Raw genomic sequence first — 25526 nt, 5'->3', positions numbered from 1 at the left:
AATTGCTGGCCTTGTGCCAAAATTTAAAACCAATATTTCTTTCTCTCTCTCTCTCTGTTTATATATGAAAATATATGTGAACATATTTCTATGTGTATAAGGCAGGGGTCCCCAATCTTTTTACACCATCGACCTCTTCATGGAATCCTTGACTCCTCATCAACCCCCAGGCATGTATGAGAAAATAAATAAATAATAATAATAATAAAGTTGATGCACATTTAACAACCCCTTGAATAGTCCCATCGATCCCCAGGGGTCGATATTGATCGCTTAGGAGTCCCCTGGCTCTATGTGTATATGCCTGCATGCGTGCGCATATGTGTGTGTATATGTGTTTGTCTCCAGTGCCAAAAAGTATTGTTATCAATACAGGTTGAATACTCAGTTAGCCATACCAAATCACCTGTGTCCATACAGCTGCACCCAATTGTCCCTTTCTATAAGAATGACTATGATGACTACAACGGTTACACTTATAGAAAAATCTTGTGCTTAAGGAAGCCAAGATGATTCACTTCCATAAACTTACTTTTTAGTTAACGTTTGTCGAGCTCTCCAAGATGAGTGTAGGTCATCTAAGTTGAGGTCATTTATTTTCTTGTGGGCAAAACCCAAACGACAGAACATGGAAACTGCATTCTACAACAAATATAAAATATTGTTTGCAAAGAGAAGTGAACAGAGAGAAAATATATAGAAATACAATAATAGTGAGTTAATGAGGAAGATCGTGTTATCATTAACCTGCTAGAAATGGCAGCCAAGTTTCCCTCAAGTCACACCTTACTGTTTTAAAAAAGATAGATAATAGATTAGATAATGTAGGTATATCTGAAAATAAGATACTTTTGATTATCAGTTCTGCTAACAAGCCTCTTACTCTTTCATCCCTCAGACTAATGCCAATAATGGTCTAATATTATTAACATTTCTTATTCCTTATGCAGTGTTTTGACCTATAATATGATAGTTAAGAATATCATGAACCATACTGAAGAATACAATATAGAAATGTAAGCCTGCTGGAAATTTGTGGCTCACATTCCAATATCATTATTTGATTAATATAAAATCCCTTTACTTACATGTAACAAGGGTAAAGGAATCATCATCATCATCATCCTCTTCATCATCATCATCATCCTCTTCATCATCATCATTTAATGTCCGGTATGGGTTGGATAGTTTGACAGGACCTGACCAACTCTCCAGCTGGTCAGACTCCATTTGTCTGTTTTGGCATGGTTTCCCTTCCTAATGCCAATCACTTTACAGAGTGTGCAGGGTTCTTTTCACATGACACCAGTATGGGTGCTTTTATGTGGTGCCAGCATGAGTGCTTTTTATGTGGGGCTGGCACAGGTGCTTTTTATGTGGGGCTGGCATGAATGCTTTTTACATGGTGCCAGCACATAAAAATTTTCAATTTCGCCCACCCTTTCTTACAGCCAAGAAACCAATACGCAATTATTAACTGTCTATCATTTTAGGATTGGTGATAAGCTTCATGTAAGCCTTATAAGCAGTTTAATTTCAGTTTCTCATTGGAACCAGGAAATGAAATCTGGTTACCATGCCAAATATTTTTGACAAAACACATGAACATCACACAAGCTTATTTCAGTTCCTCAACTAAATCTAGAATATTTTACTAATAAAAAGATTCTTTACGGTTGTTGGTAAGTCAGGGTTCCTGGAGAATCTTTGCTTTATTATCAGTTGAAACTATGGCAGTATTTACACACATCACTATCACTAACTAATGAGGAAGTCTCTTTGTTGTTGCTTGATTTGACAGAAATAGTCGTCAAATCTCCTTCAAATCATACTGTCTGAAAACACATTAAATAATGTGGATGAGATATAAATATTAAGTCTAATAAATTTAATACTGGATGATCATGCTTGGAATGTCTTTGATCATAAGACTGATCAAAGCTGACCTGGAGTTAAACACGTCAAATCAGAGCCATCTTTTCAGTAGCATAGGCTCATGAGCAAGTCACACCTCTGGGTCCAATTGTGTGTATTTATTGACAGTAAGCCACAGCATACATGGATCAGAATTGGGCCCCTAGACCCATGTGGGCTTTGACAACTGTCCAGTGTGCCTATATCTTAAGACAGTACTGTGTAGAGTATGTTTTGTGTTCTTTAATTGGATGGTGATTATGTAGAGTATGTATAGAGTATGCATCATGTGCAGTGTTAATCCTCTAGAGTATGTGTTATGCAAGTTGTATTATTTCATTGAATGCAATTTGTTTTATTTAATTGTATAGGGTGTTGTGTGCAGAGAGGGTAAAGTGAGTTATACTATTTAACTGCACAGCCTACATTACACAGCTCACATCATGAGTAAGGTATGGGCTACACCTAGCAAAGACTATGTTTTGTATTGGGTGATGACTTGAGAGTTCTTGTATGACTCTGTTGTTTTGTTATTTTACATATAATTTTTAAGATCAGATAGTGCAATAAATTCATTTCACTCTAGAAATACAGAAAAATAACAAGAAAATGCATGAGAAGAAACAAGAAATAAATAAAAAGACAGAAAGGAAAAGAAAGAGTTTACCTTAACTAATTGTAAGTCAATCTCCAAAATGCTAGCCAGCTGTGAAATAAGAAAAGAATATCATTATCATTATTACCACTACCATTAACACATTATTCAATTTTGCTACTTAAATATCATCAACAACATCATCAACACATCTATCATCATAAACATCACAATCTAACAAGCTCACCAGCATATGCAATTAAACACAATCACACATCACCTGCAGACACACAAACACACACTCCACACGGTTTTTACATATACAAGCTCAACATTTAACTAACCAAATTATACACACACATCGATTTCAAATTTTGGCACAGGGCCAGCAAATTCGGGGTACAGAGTAAGTTGATTGCATCAACCCCAGTGCTCAATTGGTACTATTTTATCAACCCCAAGAAGGGCAAAGTCAACCTCAGTAGAATTTGAACTCAGAACATAAAGACAGATGAAATGCTGCTAAGCATTTTACCCAACGTGGTAACAATTCCGCCAGCTCACCACTTTAAATTATGCACACGCGTCAAGAGAATCATAATTTAAATAAAATAGTCAACATTCTCACCTCAGCCACTGTTGTGTGTTCATCAATGGATACAAATATTTTGTACAGTAATGTCTCAAAATAATCTCCAAGCACTCGGTTCATGACAAATCCTTGTAGAGGAGGAACTGTAAAGAGAGAAGGTCAGAATGTACCATGTAATGATAGAATAATTGTAAATACACATGTAGCAACTATAGACCAACAGTGAATGGAACAGTTATAAGTGAAGGATAGAATCTTAAATTCAAATGTATGTTTTATGAATTTCGGACATGGACAGGCACAGGCATAGTTGTGTGGTTAAGAAGCTTACTTCCCAACCATGTAGTCTTGGGTTCAGTCTCACTGTGCAGCACCTTGGGTGAATGTTTTCTACTATAGCCACAGGCTGACCAAAGCTTTGTGAATGGAGTTCATCATCATCATTATTTAACATCCATTTTCCATACTGGCATGGGTTGGAAGGCTTGATAGGAAACGGTGAGGCCAAGGGCCACATTAGGTTTCATAGTCTGTTTTGGCTTGATTTCTACAGCTGGATGCCCTTCTTTTTAGACTGAATGTTTCCAAGACTACACCATTTTATGTCTCTTTTCTTTAGAGCATAGCATATCATTTGTTGATGATTTGGCTGCTATTTTTAGCAGTGACCATGTAGAAGACCTATAAGCTAAAAGACATGTCTACAAGTTGTTGCTGTTTAGCCCCAGGAAAGCCCTGACTGAGCAGATTTATGATCACAGGCATTCAAGTTATGACTATGACAATTCTGTCTTTTCTTTTGGCACACTACACCTACTATTACATTTATCAAGGTACTGCTTTTAAGAACAGTAAGATATAATGTGAGAGAGATTTGGCTTCTATTTTTAGTATTTGAGTGACAAAGAAGTGTATGCCACATTGACTAAAAAAGATGTCGACAAGTGGAAAGTGAAGGTGACGAGAGAGGTCAGAAGAGGTTATCAATGTAAAGAAGGACAGAAGTACATTTGTAACCAACTAGACTTCAATAGAATAACTTACCAACAATACAGTCATCATCAGCAATGGGCACATCTAAGTAGACCAAACCTTTACGATACAAACCTGCAGAATGAAGGCATAATAAGATCTTAAACAATTTTTGTAACAATATTTAATAATGAAATACACAACACATTTCAATTAATTTCTTTTCTCTTTTTTTTTTTTTTTCAAAAAATTAGAATTTAGAAGAATTTAATGAGATGATAAACTACTTATTTACTTGTGTCCTGAGCTGGTGTTTGGAACATAGCAAAACAAAAGAATCTAACATGAAATTATAATAAAAAGTTTAGCATTTAAACTGGCCATATCCAACCCAAAATATTCTATCTGTTTTACAAGCAAACCTACTAGACCCAGCCTCTCACACCTACCCTACAATGTCATTCTAGAAATAAATGATCACATCACTGAAATCTCAAAGCTACAAGATAATGCATGATTAATTCAAAACAATATGAATACATAAGCATTATATTTGACAGAGTAATCTGAATGCTAAAGGGTTAATTATAAGTAAAATAAAGATGTGTACATTAATATTTAATTTTCAGATACATCCAAATTTATTGACTCTGAATTTATTATTCATTTTAATAATTAATGTTTTTTGTGTACACTCAAACATAGAAAGAGCTTCACTGCAGTAACTGTCTCAGAAGAGAACTCCTCCTGATGGACAATGTGTGTGAAATCACACCAAGTAGGGTTATGAATGGCATCATCAGACTCCATTATATATATTCCTGCCATGTTATATTTCATCAGCTACAGAAAATGAATCTGTCATTCATAGCCCACTAACATTCAAAAATTTATTTTAAAAAAAAGTCCATTCACATTTACATGAGTATCTAGAATAAATTAAATTTTATAACTTATGTATTTGTTCTTAAAACCCATATTAATCACACTGAGATGTTTTTAGCAATTCCACATGCAAAACCACAAAATTTGTCCAGCATAATGATATATGTGATCATATTGACAACCTCTGATGATATCAAATCTTCTTTTCAAATCACAAAAGTCATGGCCCTTTTGTTATTCATGTAACTTTATAGATCTATAACAATAAATCTAACACCATAAGCATTATGAACATTACAGGATTGGGTGGATCTAGTATAAAATTAGCAGATGTAGATTAGTCGAAGTTGAATCTTTCTTCCTCTTAACCTGTTGGCTGTCCTGTGTACCAGATGTGATACACAGAATATATTTTCCTGGTATCACAGCATCATATATAATATACATTTCCAGTTTTTTTTTTTCCAACAGCTAGAGAAACTTGGGACTTATAAAAGGAAAGCTTTACATTACTCAGAACTTCTGAAACAAGGGCTGTCTCAAAAGTCTGAAAACAAACATGGATGTTTAGGATAAACTTATGAAAATGCCTTGGACAGGCAAAGCATTAACATATTTTCAACTCCTTTTTTACTCTTATTTCCTCTTCAAGAACTAATCTACAACCATTATATCTCATTAATGTAAAGTAAATTAGGAATTGTAGAAAAATTCAGAAGGAAAGTAACATACCATGTAAGACTTTGTAATCAACATCATTTGCTAGCTGTGGCCCGTAGTCAATGACTTTGTCGATTGCTTCCTTCTCAGCAACATGGCACATCTACAAGAGACCAAACAGAGAAATGGTATATTAATAAATAAAACAACAATAATAATGTCCTACAAAAGAATAAATTTAAAAGGAGTGGTTATACCTCATTAAATCAGCTCTTGTAAAAAAGTGCTAATTCTTTTAATGATCCTTAATAGGGTGAAAGACAAATTTTGTCCAAGTGAAGTTTCAACTTTAGGAAAAAAAACATTTTGCTGCATAGTTAAGATAGCATTTTTGTTTAAAGTGTTACATACATTTTTAAAGCATCTATTGGTGCTTAACTGTTCCAATCCAAAAGATTTTCATTCCACATGGCCGTTGCCAGTACCGCCTGACTGGCCTTCGTGCAGGTGACACGTAAAAGTACCCACTACACTTTGAGTGGTTGGTGTTAGGAAAGGCATCCAGCTGTAGAAACTCTGCCAAATCAGATTGGAGCCTGGTGTAGCCATCTGGTTTCACCAGTCCTCAGTCAAATCGTCCAACCCATGCTAGCATGGAAAGCGGACGTTAAACGATGATGATGATGATGATTTCCTCAATTCACCTAGATATCAATAATAAATATAGAGGCGGTAACACTAGTAGACTTGATCACCTTTGCATTTGGATCTGCCTATAACGGCTGGGCTGTACAACAGCTTATTCCACATTAAAACCAATCATACTCTGGGTATATTTTACATTCCTTGCATACAAAGAATTCCCACCATATACAGACACGTATACACATGCAGACGCATGTATTGAGAAAGACAGAAAGAGAGAGAAAAGGGGAATAACTGTGGGGCTGAATTATATATAGCAAGCGCTAAATTTAGTAACATTACCTTGATATCATCTTCTGTGATGTAACCGATATTGACAATCCACCAATGGTCAGCCGATACTGAGTCTACAGGTTGCATAGGTAATAGCTCACGTACTGGTTTTCTGCGGAAGAATTTCTAAGAGAAATAAAAAATACAACAATGAATATTCCTTACCAGTAATATACTATGATCACACATACCTCACTACAACAACTGGCTTTGTGTCTAGTCCAAAGAAATCAATATTTATATTTTCTTTAGTTTACCCACTATCTTCTGGAGGTTAGCTGTAATGAGTCACTATCGTATGTAAAAGAACAAACTATATATCAACAACAGACTACAGTTAGCCTTAATATAGAAACATTTGATGTTTAAAAACTTGCCAGATGTTGTAACTTGTTTAGTAGCCATACTAAATATTGGTTGAAGAGGCCGTGGATTTAGAGATAGTCAACTGAAATCTCGGGACCAATATCAATAGGCTCAAAATACCAAATATATAAGTGCCTATACAGTACATTGGGGAGTATTAAGTTTCATTGTATGGTTAATGTCCAATCTCTGGTTATCTCAAGCTTTTTCTAGGTATACAGTTTAAGGAGGTAGGACTTAAAGCAGGAGGTCACCATTTAAAAAACATTATGCAATATCTAGTTACTAGACTCAACAAGTCAAGTAACTAGATACATACTCCTTTATTGGATTGTTATTTTAAAATAGTGGCTACTGACCACCTCTGCTAATACAAATATAGTAATTTGAAGACTTCATCATTCTACCTATGCCTATTCTGTTGGTTTTTATAGATATACTATCCAAGTAGTTAAAGTTTAAAACATATTCTTTTACTTGTTTCAGTCATTTGACTGTAGCCATGCTAAAACACCGCCTTTAGTCGGACAAATCAACCTGAGGACTTATTCTTTGTAAGCCTGGTACTTATTCTATTGGTCTCTTTTGCTGAACTGCTAAGTTACAGGGATGTAAACACACCAACATCGGTGTCAAGCAATGGTGGGGGGACAAACACAGACACACAAATATATATATATATATATATATATATATATATGTATGTATACGACAGGCTTCTTTCAGTTTCCGTCTACCAAATCACTCACAAGGCTTTGGTCGGCCTGAGGCTATAATAGAAGATACTTGCCTAAGGTGCCACGTAGTGGGACTGAACCCAGAACCATGTGGTTGGGAAGCAAATTTCTTACCACACAGCCACTCCTGCTAGCTGTTTTAAAGACAGCAAGATTTTATTATGGTTAATTTGTATACAATTATGAGCAAAATAAGAAGTTGTGAGAGCAAATTGACAGTTTAGTAGAACACTGCAAGAGAGCACACAGCATACTGTGTAATTCTTCTACTGCCTTAGTTCAGAGAGAAATTGAACAAAGTCCTAAACTGCCTGTGTGTAAGTTTGTGACTTTAAACTGCTGGTATGCCAAGCCTCTATGACCTTGCATTCTATATCATTACAGGATTATTAAAATGCCAAAGACCATATATCATGACAGTAAAGGGCCTGGGCAGGAAAGTGTCTCTATTAAAACCAGCATGCACTATACTTTAGTTAGAGTATCCTGGAGCTAACACATCAAGGAATAATGTTTCTGCAAACATAATATTAACACAAATCCTTAAAGTAAGAGAATTTCAAATCCACCACTTCTTGCCGGTAAAGTGAAAGTGGTACTCATATTTCCTATTACATTGTCTGGATGGAACAAGAAGAGAAATCTAATGTATTTTTGCTTAAATGCATAACATAACATCTTTAGAAAACTTTAAGCTTGCAATTTCTGTCTGTAAAGAAAACAAAAAAAAAAAAAAGTTGATCCTAACATTTAAACCCTTTGATATTGCTCCTAGTTCAATGATACAAATTCTCCATTTTAAAAATGATCTAGAAATCTTCCACTAAATTCTATATGGATCTATATTCTAAGAACACCAGCTAAGTAATGATGAGGATATAAAAGAAAATAAGTCACTATTTTCAAAATTTACTGAAACAAAGGCAGTGTATTTCAACAGAAGTTTGATAACAAAAGGGTTAATGTAAATTTCAAATTTAAGAGGCCACTCCATCACCCACGTTGGCAGTGAAACATGACATTAAAACTGCCATAACAAAAAATAATAAAAAAACTTACTTTACTAGATCTGTTCTGATTCATTAGGTCTATATATTGATTCCTACCAATTCCAAGAAGACGTAGACCTAGAAATAGAATATACAATTTAAAACATGCAATAAGTAAATGAGTGATAGACAAACATAAATCCATTAATGTTCCCTCATGCACTCACCCAGCCCCTAGTTTCTCACTGAACTCTTGTTGTCCCTCTGATTTCAAATAAACATTTTGCCAGAGCTGAATCAAGTTTTCCTACATCTTTCCCATCTACCTTTTTCACTCTAACTTCACAACCTGCAACAATTCAAACAAACAAAAACTGACTACATAAAGTCCTCTCTTCCAATTATTATTCATTCAGGTTCTTAGATGAGAAATAAATGAAGATTACTGTTTTTGCAAGATAGGCAGAAAACTCTTGATTTATAGAAATATTGATTTCTTTATAATAATGATTCCTAACATAGGTCTCAGATTTGGAAGAGGAGTACTTTATTATATCAACCATGAAAACATGACAGACAAAAATCAATTTAGTTAGAATATTAACTCAGAATGTAAAGGTATGCAATTAAACATGACAAAGCATTTTCTCTGTTGTTCTACCAATTCTACAATTCATTATCTTAATAAAAAATTCTTTATACTATAGTCACAAAGCCCGAAATTTGTTGGGGATGGGGCTTGTCAATTATATCAACCCCAGTTCTTAACAGGTACTTATTTTATCAACCTATGAAAGGATGAAAAGCTAAGTCAACCTCGGCAGAATTTGAACTCAGAATATGAAGCGAGAAGAAATGTCACTAAGCATTTTGTCCCATATGTTAATAATTCTTCTTTTTTTTTTACTGCCCACAAGGGGCTGCACACAGAGGGGACAAACAAGGACAGACAAACGGATTAAGTCGATTATATTGACCCCAGTGTGTAACTGGTACTTATTTAATCGACTCCGAAAGGATGAAAGACAAAGTCGACCTCGGCGGAATTTGAACTCAGAACATAGTGGCAGACAAAATACTGCTAAGCATTTCGCCCGGTGTGCTAACGATTCTGCCAGCTCACCGCCTTTATCATAATAATAGTTGTTCATGTTATATTTCATTTCTATGGACATGAAGCTCAACATTTTTTAAGGATAAGTGTTTTTCAAAAGGTGGGATATCATTCATGCTATTCTTAACATTACTAAAGTGAAATGACTACAATGTGGAATCAAAATTGGGTTATGGATTTGGTTTACCAGATGCTTTAATTCTACTCTATGACACTCACTGAAACATGATTTCTAACTTCATTATAAGGTCATGTATTTTGTGGGAGAAGATTTCATTAAAATCAACCCCAATATTTTACAGGTATAATATATGATCAAAACTGGAAAGTTGAAACCCAAAGTCGACTTCCATCCCCAACCTGAATTTGAACTTGGAACAAAGAGAGACCAAAGTATACAAAAGAAATGTCAACTTACAGTCTGCAGCAGTGAAATTTGGTAATGAATCATAACTTTTTTCTTGTGTCATGATAGAAGACATGATATCGATATAGTAGGAGAAAGGTGTGACACGCAAACCACGCACAACCACATCGGAAAGATGGTATGGATAAAGCATGAGGTGTTCACGACTGTAGCATAAAAGTTCTTCGTAGTAACGGCGCTCATCTTTACGAAATGTTTTTACTACAAAACAAAGATAATATACATACACAAGTAAGAAAGAAAGAAAAAAATTTGAAAAGGGAAAAGATCAGATTGTATCAATGGAATTTGTTTCAAACAAGAATTTGTAATAATGAACTAGTATTGTTACAAGTTAATTAAGTAGGATGTTAATCTAGTTTATCAATCAAGTTACCTCACAGGCACAAAGTCCATTGGCTTCCAGAACAATGAAAAGTGAAAACAACTTTTAATATGACTATTGATCGAATTAATCCACTGTTAGCAGCAGCAGCAGCGTTTTTATTAGCAGCAAAGACTCATGCAAACATGAGGAAATAAAATCATTGAAAAATACGTAGAGCAATTTTATATACATACAACTAGGATATGGGTCTTTTCTTGGTCACCCTGACCCCTCCTGACCCTGAAAGTGCTTAGGGCATTTTTGGTATGAGCAAGTTCATAGACTCATGAGAAAAGCAGAGACTTGAGAGAAGAAGAGGATCAGTGTTGCATGAAGCTCTGATACATCCCAGGTGGAGATTATTCACTAGTGCATCCATGGTTTACCCAGTTGTGTTTTTTATTGTTTAAATTTTTTCTTTTTTGTTAATTTGGGAAGGTCGTTATACCAATAGTAAACACATGCACTGGTTTATTTCATTTCTTTTATTATTTTTAGTCAACCAATTAACTAATTTATTGATTGATGAATCTTTAATGATCATTGATAAGGTGGTTGCAAACGGTGATGAAAGGACTGATAAATTTAGCTGATTGATTGACTGAATGATTAATCAATCAATCAATCAATTAGTTAAATGGTTAAGTAACTGACAAATGGTAATAAAAGAAGTGAAATAGAACCAGTGTGAGTGGTTGTTATTGGCATAACGACCCTCCTGAGACACAACAAAATCTGTTTCAATATGTGATTTCACATCAAGACTCCCACAAACAAAATATAAAAACGAAATTTTATTTTGTTTTAATTGCTGTGATTTTATACATTTTGCTATTTGTTATTTTATATTTTAACCTTTATCAAATTTTTAAAATGTCCATTGTATAATGTTTTTATCTTTCTACTTTTACATATATAATTTTGTCTTGCCCTCCTCACAAGGAACAGTACATCAACAATAACAAGAAAGATACATTAATAAATAGATAATGATAAATAGCACTAACAGCTATAATAACATAGATCTATAGATCAGCAATGCTCATACACTGTGGGAATGCATGTCAGTTTAACTACCCTGTGCATACTTGGTTGCCAGGCTCTTGTGTCTTGCAGAGTACAAGGCAATCTCAATAGGGCTGGTGATATAAAATGCACTCAGTACACTCTGTAAAGTAGTTAGCAAACAAGCAGAGATAACACTCCATCAAGAAGCCTAGTTTGGCCAAGGACATGGCATTTCCTCTAGTGTAAATGCCAGAATAAAATGCACCTGGTACACCCTATAAAGTGGTTAATGTTTGGAAGGTCATCCAACCAAAGAAAAGTAATTAAAGGTTCATCGAAGTATTTAAATTATATATATAAGGGTGGGAAGATAAATACATTATACAACAGACATTTTTTAAATGTTCATAATTAAGTGATGTTCCTTTATTGTGGCATTATTAATACTGCCATTTACTATGTTAAGTTAATTCAAAATTTTCAAGATTAAACTTATACCACTGAAAAGAGTAAAAATTTATCTTTCTATTGATATATATATATAGTTTGAATTATGATTAACCCTTTAGTATTCAGATAACTCTGTCAAATCTAATGCTTATTTATTTACATTGTCTTGAATTAGTCATACATTATCTCATAACTTTGAGATTTCAATGATGTGACTGTTTATTCTTACTATGACATAGTAGAATAGGTATGAAATGTTGAATCTGGCCAGTTTGAACACAGAAGAGGCAGAATATTTTAGCCAGATATGGCTGGTTTGAATGTTATAAAGTTAAATAAAAGGAAATAATTAACATTTAATTATTAGTAAACACTTGACTTTAAACTAAGTGATGACTTAACATTCTAAAACAATAAAACATTCTTTCATAAAATAAAGTATTAAAAAAAGAAAGAAAATTGTTTTCAAAAATGATAAAGCATTCATTTGCAGTAGTTACCCCACTCCTAAAAACACAAATTTGAATTATCAATCATTAGTAGTTTTTATCTTTTATTTTTTTACTTTTTTCAGTCATTGGACTGTGGCTATGCTGGGGCACCACCTTGAAGGGTTTAAAGGGGTTTTCTTTATAAGTCCAGTACTTATTCTACTGGTATCTTCTACCAAACAGCTAAGTTACAGGGACATAAACTAACCAACACTAGTTGTCAAACGGTGATGGAGTATAAACACAACACAAAGACAAAGACACACACACACATATATATGTACATGACGGACTTCTTTTGGTTTCTGTCTACCAGATCCACTCACAAGACTTTGATTGGCTTGGAACTATAGCAGAAGACACTTGCCTGAGGTGCTAAGCATTGGGACTGAACCCAAGACCACATAATTGGGAAGCAAGCTGCTTAACTCCACAGCTACACCTGCACTTATGGCACACAGCCACACACACCTGCACCTGTATCGATTTTTTGAAACAGTCCAGCCATAATGAAATCTTTCTAAATAATGATATCGGTACAGGACAAAAGTTGAATAAGTGGACCTTCCAGGTGGCTGCCGCAGTACTAAGCAAGAAGAATTGATGTGATAAGTGGTGGAAAGAAGGGCTGGCAGTGTGGTGTGAGTGTTTTTCTATTTTCATTTTTCTCTTTTTTAAGATCATACTCTGACAGACTTAGTGAAAGAGAAGTGGCGGGTGACTAGGCTATAGCCGACACTGCCAGATATTTTGAGCATCTCTGCAGTGATTCCTGATGGGCTGGGGGCTTTCCCTGTCTTCATACTCTTAATTGCTTTATCTACCAAGGTAGTGTCAACTCGGATAGCTGGTACCTCAGTTGGGTCGACATTCAGCAGACTCTCTTTCTCCCATTCATTTTCTTTATTAAGCAACCTTTCATAGTGGCGTCTCCAAACCTCTCTCTTTGCAGCCTCGTTTAGTGCAAATGAACCATCATCCATGCGGACACATTTCTTTCCTACGACATCACAATTCTCTCTCACACACTGTCTTGTAACACGAAATACCTCAAGTCTTTGGTCCTCACAGTGCAGAACATTGGCAAATTTTTTCTTATCTGCTTCCCCTCTGGCTAAATAAACCTCTCTCCTAGCTTCCCTTCTGGCAGTCTGATATCTACAGCAAGACACCTGTTTCTGTCTCTCTGTCTCACTATAACCTTTCATCATCTGACACAAGTTCACCTCCTCCAATGCCCCCTCCTCCCTCAAAAGATTTTTGGCATGCAGTTTAATGTCAATGCAGGTGCCACTTAAAAAGCATCCAGTCCACACTGAAAAGTGGTTGGCATTTGGAAGGGCATCCAGCTGTAAAAACCTTGCCAAAACTGACCTCGCCTGTGCTTGTGCCACGTAAAAAGCACTAAGTCTACTCTGCTGGGTGGGTGGTTGGTGTTAGGAAGGGCATCCAGCTGTAAAAATCCTGCCAAAACAGTCACAGACTTTTGCTTGGCCAACTCTTGTCAAACCATCTCACCCATGCCAGCATGGAAGGCAGATGTTAAACGATGATTATATATATATATATATATATATATATATATATATATATACAAATAATTGAGATTCAGTTGAATTAGGTACTTAAGTTGAAGTACCAAGTCAGTCCGGTATCATCCGCACAGCTCGAAGTAAGGCGAATAAAATCAAAACAAGCAACAGGATATCAAGTAGTGATGCAGTACAACCGTTTCAAGTGGCTCCATTTAATTGAACAATGCAATCATTACATCAATTTAAATGCAAGGTTATCATCACAAATTGTTGAAACTGACCAGTCAGGACAGGGAATTCTCAACTGGTATTTTCAAGCAATTATAATCCATCGGTATATATGTATGCAATTATGTGCTTTGACTACAGCATTAGAGCATTTTAGCTCTTATTTCTAGCAATGTAAGTTTTTCTAACACCCTAGTCTATATTAATTTTTTTTTTCTCTCTCTCTGTATATATATATAACACATTCATAATAAACAACATCAAGAGATCTCAATACAGAAGAGAATATTATGTTAGAAGAAAAGAAAAAAAAAAGGAAGAAATTTGAATATTCTGGACAAAAAAGGGTTTTCAGGCTTAGCAGAGTCTTCAGTGAGAATTAAATAACAATGAAATTTGGAAGACAAAATTATACAAAATTTGGTCCAGAGTAGTAGAATATTTTTTGTTACAAATCATAAACATATATTCTTTAAACACACACACACACATGCACATGCACTTATCTACATTCATCCACATCCAGAGATCATTGTTAGGTTACCATACTTAACTGGCCATAAATTTATGATCTGCAACAGCCATTAAGAAAATCAATATATAAAATGATAGATTTCGAGAAATTGATTTTTGTTTATTGACATTTTACTGGATCTCCCATTGTATGAAATGAAAGCATTAGGAAGCTTTAAAGGAAGAAATGTCTCCACAGAGTCGTGGCTGACTACAGATTTATGGTGCCGGTCTACCAGTTTTACAAGTCTATAGTTTATATTCTGTTATTCATGCTGCATTGCACTATCTTCAACAAAAACGAGATACATAACTCATCAGCTCTACTTAGCTAACTTTAATAGGGACCTTAGTAATGTCACTGTCACAACTTACTACTGTAAACAGTAAGGCAGACTAAGAGAAACATATATAATGAGTGTGTTGCTCTTCATTACTTTATTAGATTGCAGTCTACAGTGTTGGATTCTTTGATCTCTGAGGTTACTAGATAAGGGATTGATACCACTGCTACCACCACCACCATTACTTTTAGAACTGCTTTTCCATGTTAGCATGTGTTGGACAGGACTTTTTGATACTGTTTTACAATAGCATGTCTTTCCTAGTGCCAACCCTTTTAGTTAATTCTTACAACACACATGGATATAGTGTATCTATTCTAAAAGCCAGGACATGCTCAGAAGGACATGTCTGTCAAAATATTTTGTGGTATTTAGTTATGTCTTTTTACACTTCAAGTTCAAATCTCATTGAGGGTCAAACTTTTCTTTCTTCTGTTTCTAAATAAAATAAACCCCAGTCATGTACTAGGCATTCATAGATCACAAGATCATAGGTTCAATTCCCATTGTAGATGTGCTGTGTCCTTGAGCAAGGCACTTTACTTCATGTTACTGGTCCATCAAAAACGAATACTAAAACTGACAGAGTACCCAGTCAACATCAAGTTAGCATGGCAGCAATAATAAACCCATGGTATGACCAAAAACATATCTCTCCTCATTTATGATATGAAGAGGGATACATCCAGAATTGAGCTGCTATATCCTATCTTTATCCTCTAACCCTATTACAAAGTGCAAGGATACAATACACCTGGATAGACATGATACAGCTAATGTGTGCATCTGTAGCACCTACACTTCCCTATAAGTTAATCACTTCAGTATTATAATGGCTTGATGTTGCTTAACTTTGATGATTGGACGAAAACCAATGTTTTTAATGTGATATGGCTGTAAGCAACGTTTAGAGAGTAAATAAAAAGAAAAACCAATATTTCTTACCAATATTTCCTTTATACCGTAACTGATTCTTCACACTAAATTCTACCACAACCTTTTCATACTCTTTTTGTGAATTTCCAAGACTCTGCAATAAATAAATAAACAAATAAATGAATAACCAAAAGATAACAGAACAGATAAGGGTTTCTTTCTTAGGAGAAGGGACCCTCTTTTAATATGATCTTCAGTATATTAACTATTTCACAGGGCACAGTTACAAGAGAGAAAAAAAAATATTACAAAGGGAGAAATAGTTGTAAATATAAGATTAAGGAATGGACAGGTATAAACATCACCAATTCACAAAAAAATAGTGTCATTCATCTCTAAGTGTTCAGGCCACTTGACTGGTGATGATGATGATGGTGGTAATGACAATGACGACAACTGTCAGTTTCAATAACACAGTATTTATTAACCTACCAATATAAATCAATTTCTACAGATAAGGAACAGGGTCAACCATTGAAGATGGTTGATGACATTGGGTAGTATAGTTGAGAGAACCATTCCCATTATATTACTTTTTTTTCTTAGTAACACAGTAGTAGTGAAAGAGGTTATAATATTGCAACTCATTTTTTTTAATGGCTTAAAATTTCAGCTTATTTTTTTTAATGGCCAAGTCAAAGGAGGAAAGAGCAGAGACTAAGATTCTTCTCAGGGTCTCCAAGATTGGTGGGTGGAAGAAAGAAAGTTAACCTCTGACTGGGGCTCTGATTCAAATACTTACTACCCAAAAAGCTAGTAGTGGTATTAAAATGGATGGTCTCTTAAATCTACTATCCAAGGCCAGGATCAGTCCCTTGGATGTATTTCTAGTTTCCATCAGTTATATTTCACTCACAAGACATCAGTCAACCTGAGGTTATTTTAAAAGACGTTTTTTTTTTTAGAAGACATTCAGTGTTTTATTATGGAGATTGAATCTGAAATCACATTGTTGTGATGTGAACTTAGCCACACAGCCATGACTGATTGTATGGCAAGACAAAAACCAACTACTGAAAGAGACATAGCCTGAAGCTCTGGAATTTTTGTCTACTTATTGCTCATAGGCTTCCAATAATAATGACTGTTTGACATGTAAATATGAAACCTGAGAATTTCTAGAGAGGAGAAATTGCATGTTGTGTCGTTCATGCCATTCTTAAATGCATTAGTATTGTAATGAAATGAGAAGTTATATGTATAACTCAAGACACTATAGATAAGGTCAATTAGGCACTAATAACAATAATAGTAATTTATTTTTATTAATCTTAAAATAACAAGATATTTAGATAAAGAGTCAGTGTGTGCAGAATCTATTAGGTAAACACATACAGCGAAGAGGAGAAAACATAGTAATGAAGAAGATAGGGTACATTTAGCTATGAAGATAGCATATGTACAATTAAGAGTGAGAAGTAAGACGTGCTGGTTAGTAAATGCACACACACACACACACACACACACACACACCTAATTAAGCAGGACATCAGGACATAAACAGCCTACATTGGGAGGATTGTGTTTAGCTAAGAAGACTGTTCATAGTAGAGAGGCTAGATATACTTAACAACATGGGCTATGTATGTCTAGAAGACAAGATATAAAAAATGTTTTTGATGTAATGTGCACAGTAAGCAAATGGAAGTTTAGACAGCTCATTTTATTGTATTTATACAGCTTTCTACATTTTGCTGCAAGAGTGATCTTTTTAAATACGATGGAACATATGTCAAGTTATATAGTATTAGTAACAACAATAAAATGTGGAAGAGAGATAGTGAGTGAGAGAGTAAGAGAGAGGTTCAACAAATCAGAAGTGGTGTTTTATATTTTAGAAACTTCAAAGGAACAAGCTCCAGCATTAATGACAATTTCACACACTCTGTTATTATCTCAACTGGTTTCGTAAAATAACAAGGATGGTTTCTCAATATTTCAGTCGTTGTTGTTTAGTCCCAGGTCAATCTGTCTGATCACTCATATAATCAAATGAATTACTATATTTTGTATTGCATTTTGCAAGCAATAGTGTTGTTGGGTACAGGTTTCCAATGAACAGCCAATCATTGGTTCACTGTATTTAATCCATCATCTTCACATGTTTGTTTACAGATATTATATATCCAGGTCAACATTATCTGGGACACATACATTGTCTCCTTCCTTTTTTAAGACAGTAGTGTTGATTTGAGAAAGATTTGGCTAATATTTCTTACAAGCTGAACAGCCAAGAAGAGAATGTGTGGTGCCATATGAAATTTGATATCATGCAAAAAGAAATTATATGTGTGTGTGTGTGTGTGTGTGTGTGTGTGTACAGAAAAAAATAAAAAGACTATCTCCACAATCAAGAGCAGTACCACCATTTTAACATCCACTTTTTTATGCTTGCATGAGAAATATGAAGGAATGCTGAAAAGTTCCTGGCTTTAATGGTATTGTGTAAAGCCTGGTTGGAGGTCCAACCTTCCAAGTTCTTTTACAGTACTTGGAAAAACTGAAGGACCGCTACAATAAGCATGTGAATCTGAGAGGGTAATATGTCAAATAAAATCATAATTAACTGATCCTGCTGTATGTTCTTTTACACAAAGCCAGGAACTTGTCAACACCTCGTGTGTGTGTGTGTGTGTGTGTGTGTGTGTGTGTGTGTGTGTGCGTGTGCGTGCGTGCGTGTGTGTGTGTGTTATAGAGTACAAAAAAAAAATAAATAGGAAGACTATTGCCACAATCAACAACAGCAGCACCACAATTTTAACATTCACTTTTTTCATGCTTGCATAGGACAATATATATACAGGATGCAGTGAATAAACTGTCACCTAAATTACTTAAAAATGAAAATAACACTGACACCTCATTTTAACAAATATATTTACCAAAATTACATAAAAATATCTAGAAATACTAAAGAGTAAATTTATTCAACAAAATTGCCATTGGCTTCAACCACGGCCTGTAGATGACTTAGGAATCTCCTGCAACTCTTCTGGATGGTCTCAGTAGCAAAAACAAATACATTAACTTAGTGCCAAAAGGTGAAGTAAACAATATCCTATGTGTCAGAAGTGAGCTCCTCAGGAGGTACTTTCTTACTGATGACCTCCAGATTACAAATTTACATTTATGCCAATAATAATTGGAGCACTTGGCTTTGTAAGTAAATGCCTAACTGTCAGTTTGGATAAGGTTGGAATTTCAGAAAAAAAAAATTAACCAACTGATTCATACATTACAGATAGAATCTGTAAGTGGAACAGTAAAACTATGGAAGACTTTTCTCAGGTTTGAAATGTGACGTTGTTTTCATTATCTACATTCCAAAGATGGAACATTATATCTTTGTTAGAAACTAGCTCCTTCTTCAGGGGAAACAGTTCATTGATTAAATACGGAAGAGAGAGAGAGAGAGAGAGAGAAACAGACACACTCACAAATAAACAAACTAACATTTATTTACATGATTTACATTGGACGGATATGTGTCCTTGTTTGTTGTTACCACAACATTTCGGCTGATTTACTCTCCAACCTTCATTCCTGGTAGAATTTTGAATCCAACCCTGGGTTCTCATTCCTAAGGTATGCTGACGTTATTATTATTGTTTATTCAAAGCACTACCTGGAATTGAGCTCACAATCTTGGGGTTAGTAGCCAGCGCTCTTAACCATCACGCTATATGTCCAGAGGCAATTAATAGAGTGAATTTTAGGGCTTATAAACCTAATATTTTTGTATCCTTCCTTAATACCAGTTTCCATATTCTACTCATATCTTAGGAATGAGAACCCAGGGTTGATTTCAAGATTCTACCAGGACACCTAATGAAGGCTGGAGAGTAAAACAGCCGAAATGTTGTGGTAACAGCAAAGAAGATGAGGACACACATCCGTTCAATGTAAATAACGTACAGAATTCTTCATCTCAAAAATATAGATTTTTTTTTTATAAGCATTGAAATGTGTATTGTACACAAATGCAGAAATGCCATTAGAACAGCATAGCTGTTTGTTGACAAATTTTTCCACTTTGAAAGGATAATTTACTGAAATTATGCATTCTACAGTGTTTAACAATATGGTCTAAATCAGTCATGGGCAATCCAAGACCTACGAGACTTTCTGAATAGCATACCTAACAAAAATTTGCCTTGAATTTTTTTAGTAGTACAGCCAGCCTGATGAGTCATGTCTCATGCAGCCTGCTTCTCAAAAAAGGTCATTCTAGATCATTCATGTAAACAAGGAAAAACAGAAGTGAACAAAGAACAGAGTGTTGTGGTACTCCTTGACTAACATACCCTTTTACTATTTCAGACGCAGATCTGAAACCAAATTAAAAACAAGATAACAGCCATAAAATTGTCCTAATTGTTGGGTCACATTATCACCAAGGATCTCTTCTGGTGAAAGCACATCCATAACATAGATAGGACTGCATTACAACAATTGGCTGTTCTGTTCAAGACCAGAAGATACTTCAACTCCTAACATTATTGATACTCTACAAAACTCAGCTGAGACCCACACAGGAGTATTGCTTCCATATCTAGGATGGAGTTGTTACTGCACATACAGACTTACTAAACTGCATCCAGAAAGGGGCCACCCAACTGACTAGCAAAATGCTACTGACAGATACACTCCAGCCTTTGAGCCATAGACAACCTGTCTCTACACCTTACCTTTTCTACTGCTACTATAATGGCCTTTGCTCTTCATATCACCTCTATCCCATTTGTCTCTTCTCCTTCCACCCTCAAAGTTCTTTCTTTCCAGAATGTTGACCCTCAGAAATTTCTTCCCTGCTCATAACTTCCCTGTGGTCTTGACTTACAAAAGCTAATGAGGAAGATTAATGGCAACAATCTCAACAGTTTAGGAGGGTCAGCAAGGGCCATGAGCACAATCACTTTCTCCAAACCCAGCAAAAAAAGTATGATTTAACCCTTTAATATTCAGCTTACTCCGTCTAATGCAATACTTATTTATTCACAGTGTTTTGAATTAGTCAAGCATTATCTCGTAGTTTTGAGATTTTGATGATGTGTTTGCTTAATTTCACAATGACATTGTATGGTAGATGTGAGGGGGCTGGATCTAGCTGGTTTTGAACATAAAAACCAGCTAGTAGAAAATATAGGCTAGATATAACCAGTCTAAATGCTAAAGTGTTAAAATTAAACCTTTGAAAAGCATTAATTAATTCAGCCAGAATTCAAAATCAAAAGTTCCAAATACTTTATGTAAATGAATAAAGAGCTCACAAAAACTATTTCCTGTAAATATTAATTATTAAAGCATTCACTAATGAAAAATTCTTTTACAAGCCTAACTGAATACAACAGAGGAATTTTTCAGGGGAATAAGCGCTGTGTCAGTGTATTCTCGGCATTACAAACTTTTTTGAAATATTGATTTGTAATTTTGAAACATGGCTAGCAATTTAGGGGAGGGGAAAGTCAGTTACATCAACCCCAGTGTTCAACTGGTACTTATTTTATCAACCCCGAAAAGAAGATGGCAAAGTCAACCTCAGCAGAATTTGTGCTCAGAATGTAAAGAACCAGAAGAAATATCACTAAGCATTTTGCCTGGCGTACTAACAATTCTACCAGCTCAGTGGCTTAAAAGGATTTTTTAATTTTTTTGAAACATTAAGTAGCAGAGAAATAGGCTTATAATTTGTTGTTGGTACTCCGTCACTTACGACGTCAAGGGTTCCAGTTGATCCATTCAACGGAACAGCCTGCTCGTGAAATTAAAGTGCAAGTAGCTGAGCACTCCACAGACACGTGTACCCTTAACGTAGTTCTCGGGGATATTCTGCATGACACAGTGTGACAAGGCTGACCCTTTGAATTACAGGCACAACAGAAACAGGAAGTAAGAGTGAGAGACAGTTGTGGTGAAAGAGTACAGCAGGGTTCGCCACCATCTCCTGCCGGAGCCTCGTAGAGCTTTAAGGTATTTTCGCTCAATAAACACTCACAACGCCCGGTCTGGGAATCGAAGCCGTGATTCTATGACTGCGAGTCCGCTGCCCTAACCACTGGGCCATTGCGTGCCTCCACAGGCTTATAATTACAGCATTCTAAAAGAATCTTTGTAGAAAATTTAGGTTATTTTCTTCATTTTAACATGGTAGGGAATGTCCTATGGTTTGCAAATATCTGTTTAAAGAGTTTTAATAGATTATGAAGAATACTCTAAGGAGCATACAACTTGGCCCCTTTGAAGAGTGAAGTTTCTTAGACTAAGGAAAATTTTTTATCTTATATAAAGATAAAGTGCCACTCAGGTGACTGGTACTTTATTTACTGAACCCCTGAAGTTTGACTGAACCCCTTTCTCAACAAATGTCTTGGTCTAATGCCTATAAAAGAAATTATTTCTAACAATATTAAGCCCAGAGCAGTGAGTCAGTTAAAATGAAAGACACCCCCAATCTTTCGCCTCCTACACAAAACTTTTGGAGAAAAATCTATTACATTGTACACCATCCTCATCATCATTTAACATCTGTTTTCCATGCTGGCATGGGTTAGATAGTTTGACATGGAGCTAGCCTGTTGGGGAGCTATCCAGACTCCAATTGTCTGTTGTGGTATGGTTTTTGCAGCCGGATACCCTTACTAATTGCCAACCACTTTACATAGTGAGCTGGGTGCTTTTTATGTGCCACCAGCACAGGTGCATTTACAAAACACTGGCACAAGTGCATTTTATGTGGCACCTTACTTGTAAAGAACAAGTCTACAGGAGATTTGGGCTTGAGTCCCAAAGCAGCCTTCTACTTTTTCTAGTCAAAAGAGTTATTTGAAGCTTTATGTGCTTTAAGATACACTGTTCCAATATATGTGTTTTTGACAATTTCACACATACACATACACAAGAAATGAGCGGGAGTGGTTTAAAAAGTAAGTCGTGAGAATGGAACATGTATTATCCTTCAAAACTAATGGAATGCCCTGAAAGCAATCGAAGAAACAGGTGATTTACCATTTTCAATACTGAAAATGACTTTGTGTGTGTAAGAGCGTTTAATAAAGTGTATGTGCGAGAGAGAGGGAGAGAGAATATGAGTGCATAAGGAAAGAAATACTACATGTCCATGAGAGAAGGAGAGTTAGTATGTGTGTGTATATACTGGAGAGAAAAAAATTACTGAGTGCGTGTTTGTATCTGAGAGAGAGAGAGAGAGCAAAAAAAAAATAGAGGGTATGTTGGTTTTTATTTCTATTTCAGCTGTTATCAATAAACGTTCATTTACACGCAGAGGAAAGCCAAAACATTTTAGCAAGATAAGAGGAAGGATTAAGACATCTGTAGGGAATTGTAGCGACTCTACATAAACAAGGAAATAACTACCTATTCTGATATCATCATTCCATCACCACTTGCTGCGAAGCAAAAACAACTGGCAAAAGATTTTTATAAAATCCTAGATTACATACACAGATAGAAAGAGATTATAATTAAGAAAAAAAATTAGGACATGAAGAAGAACAAAAAGAAAACGATGACAAAGACAAAGAAAATGAAGAAAGAGAAAAATTTTTAAAAAAATAATAAATGTAGAAGGATGAAAGAAGAATGTGAAATTGTGCAGTAGCATGTATTTATGACATCATGGAATTGTTAAAGAATAAGAAAAGAATTTCAGCAACAATTATGCAACGTCTCCAAATTGTGGAATGCCGAAACGAAACCAAAAAAACCCCCAGCTGAATAAACTACTGTCAAGAAGAAGAAGAAGACCATTGCAGACTAATTATTTTTAAAATCAGTGTTAGACACTGAGAAAGGGGTGTGTTAAAGTAATTAAAAGACGTTATGTGTCAAACCAAACCCAAAAACCAAAGCAAAAAATGAAAAAAAAATACAAAAAAAAAAAACGATGGAAGGCAAAAAGAGAAACGTGAGAGGCGAAAAGAATTATTTCAATCGATGCTAATAGAAACACATCACGAATCAGAAGGAAAGGATGGAAGAAATCACATTAATTATATATTGAAGAAAGAAAAACAAAAACTAAAAGCCAACGAAACAAGTTGTTGTCTACGTCAGCAAATAAAAATAAATAAATAAATGAGTAAACAAACAGGTTTTTAAAAACAAACCAATAGTGTGGGGGGGGGGGGGGTATGCTCGTGGAGGGACGGTCTAAGTGACATTCTGGAGGTAACAGCTTCATCTCCATCTCAAATCACACTATGAGGAAAGACACGGTGAACAATGTACTGGGTAAATTGATGGGAAAAAAATGGAATAGTCATGTCTGGAACATCTTTGTTCATAGGTTTACTCTATCAAGGCTGACTTGGAGCTAAACAATGATAATTTTTTAAATTAATAAAAGAAGCTCAATGTGTTGTGGCAGAGAGATGAGTTCTAACATTTATGGCAGTGGTTTTTGAACCAGGGTCTATATGTCCTTTTGGGGTCCATATAAGATTTTGTTGTAAAAAAAACTGTGCAATAAATTCTACAATACTTCTACAATACACAAAATATTTTAATTTTTTTTTTAATACAATTCCTAATAATATTTGATTATAAAAAAAATAAGGTTTTTTTAAATGTCAAATGACTACGAGAACCCATCCGAGTAAAATTGGAATCAAAGGAATCCATAGGTAAAAAATGGCCAAGAACCACTGGTTTAGGGGGAAAGGCCAGCCCTTAAAAATTGTTTCTTTGTTAAGACCCAAAACCAGTTTTTTCTTTGGTTGTCTGTCTCTCTTTCTCCTTTCTTTTCTCATTCTTTGTTTTTGTTTCTCTCTTACTTTCTCTTTTTTATTTCCTTCTTTCTCTCTCTCTCTCTCTTTTGCATTTCCATGATTCTTTCTTTCTCATAAAACCTCTACTGAACAAACCCAGTAAATACTATGGCTTATTTCACAGGCCATATAGAGATGAAAGTCAAAAACCAAACCCATTGGGGCTTTAGCCAACTTAGGCATTTTTTATATATATATATATATATATATATATAATATATATATATAGTATATATATATAGTATATATATATAGTATATATATATAGTATATATATATAGTATATATATATAGTATATATATATAGTATATATATATAGTATATATATATATATATATATATATATATATATATATATAATATATATATATATATATATATATATAATATATATATATAGTATATATATATAGTATATATATATATATATATATATATAATATATATATATAGTATATATATATAGTATATATATATATATATATATATATAATATATATATATATATATATATATATATATATATAATATATATATATAATATATATATATATATATATATATATAGTATATATATATATATATATAATATATATATTATATATATATATATATATATATTATATATATATATATAT

General features: G+C 34.6%; 1 protein-coding gene across 1 annotated transcript in view; it reads right to left on the bottom strand.

Annotated features, from left to right (window-relative positions):
• Positions 1-25526, bottom strand: part of LOC106880704 (protein FAM91A1) — a 73045-nt gene that overhangs the window by 23498 nt on the left and 24021 nt on the right. The window contains exons 2-10 of the mRNA XM_089355485.1: positions 16111-16195; positions 10221-10430; positions 8759-8826; positions 6606-6722; positions 5691-5781; positions 4146-4208; positions 3138-3244; positions 2582-2620; positions 533-642 (exon numbers count right to left, since the gene is read on the bottom strand). Coding sequence (XP_089211611.1) covers positions 533-642; positions 2582-2620; positions 3138-3244; positions 4146-4208; positions 5691-5781; positions 6606-6722; positions 8759-8826; positions 10221-10430; positions 16111-16195 — 890 coding nt within the window. The remainder of the gene's footprint in view (positions 1-532; positions 643-2581; positions 2621-3137; positions 3245-4145; positions 4209-5690; positions 5782-6605; positions 6723-8758; positions 8827-10220; positions 10431-16110; positions 16196-25526) is intronic.

The sequence above is a fragment of the Octopus bimaculoides genome, chromosome 7 (assembly GCF_046866305.1).
Source record: "Octopus bimaculoides isolate indiv1 chromosome 7, ASM4686630v1, whole genome shotgun sequence".
Classification (NCBI taxonomy): Eukaryota; Metazoa; Mollusca; class Cephalopoda; order Octopoda; family Octopodidae; genus Octopus; species Octopus bimaculoides.
Note: the sequence above shows the minus strand (reverse complement) of the source record. Positions and strands in the feature narration are given on the sequence as shown.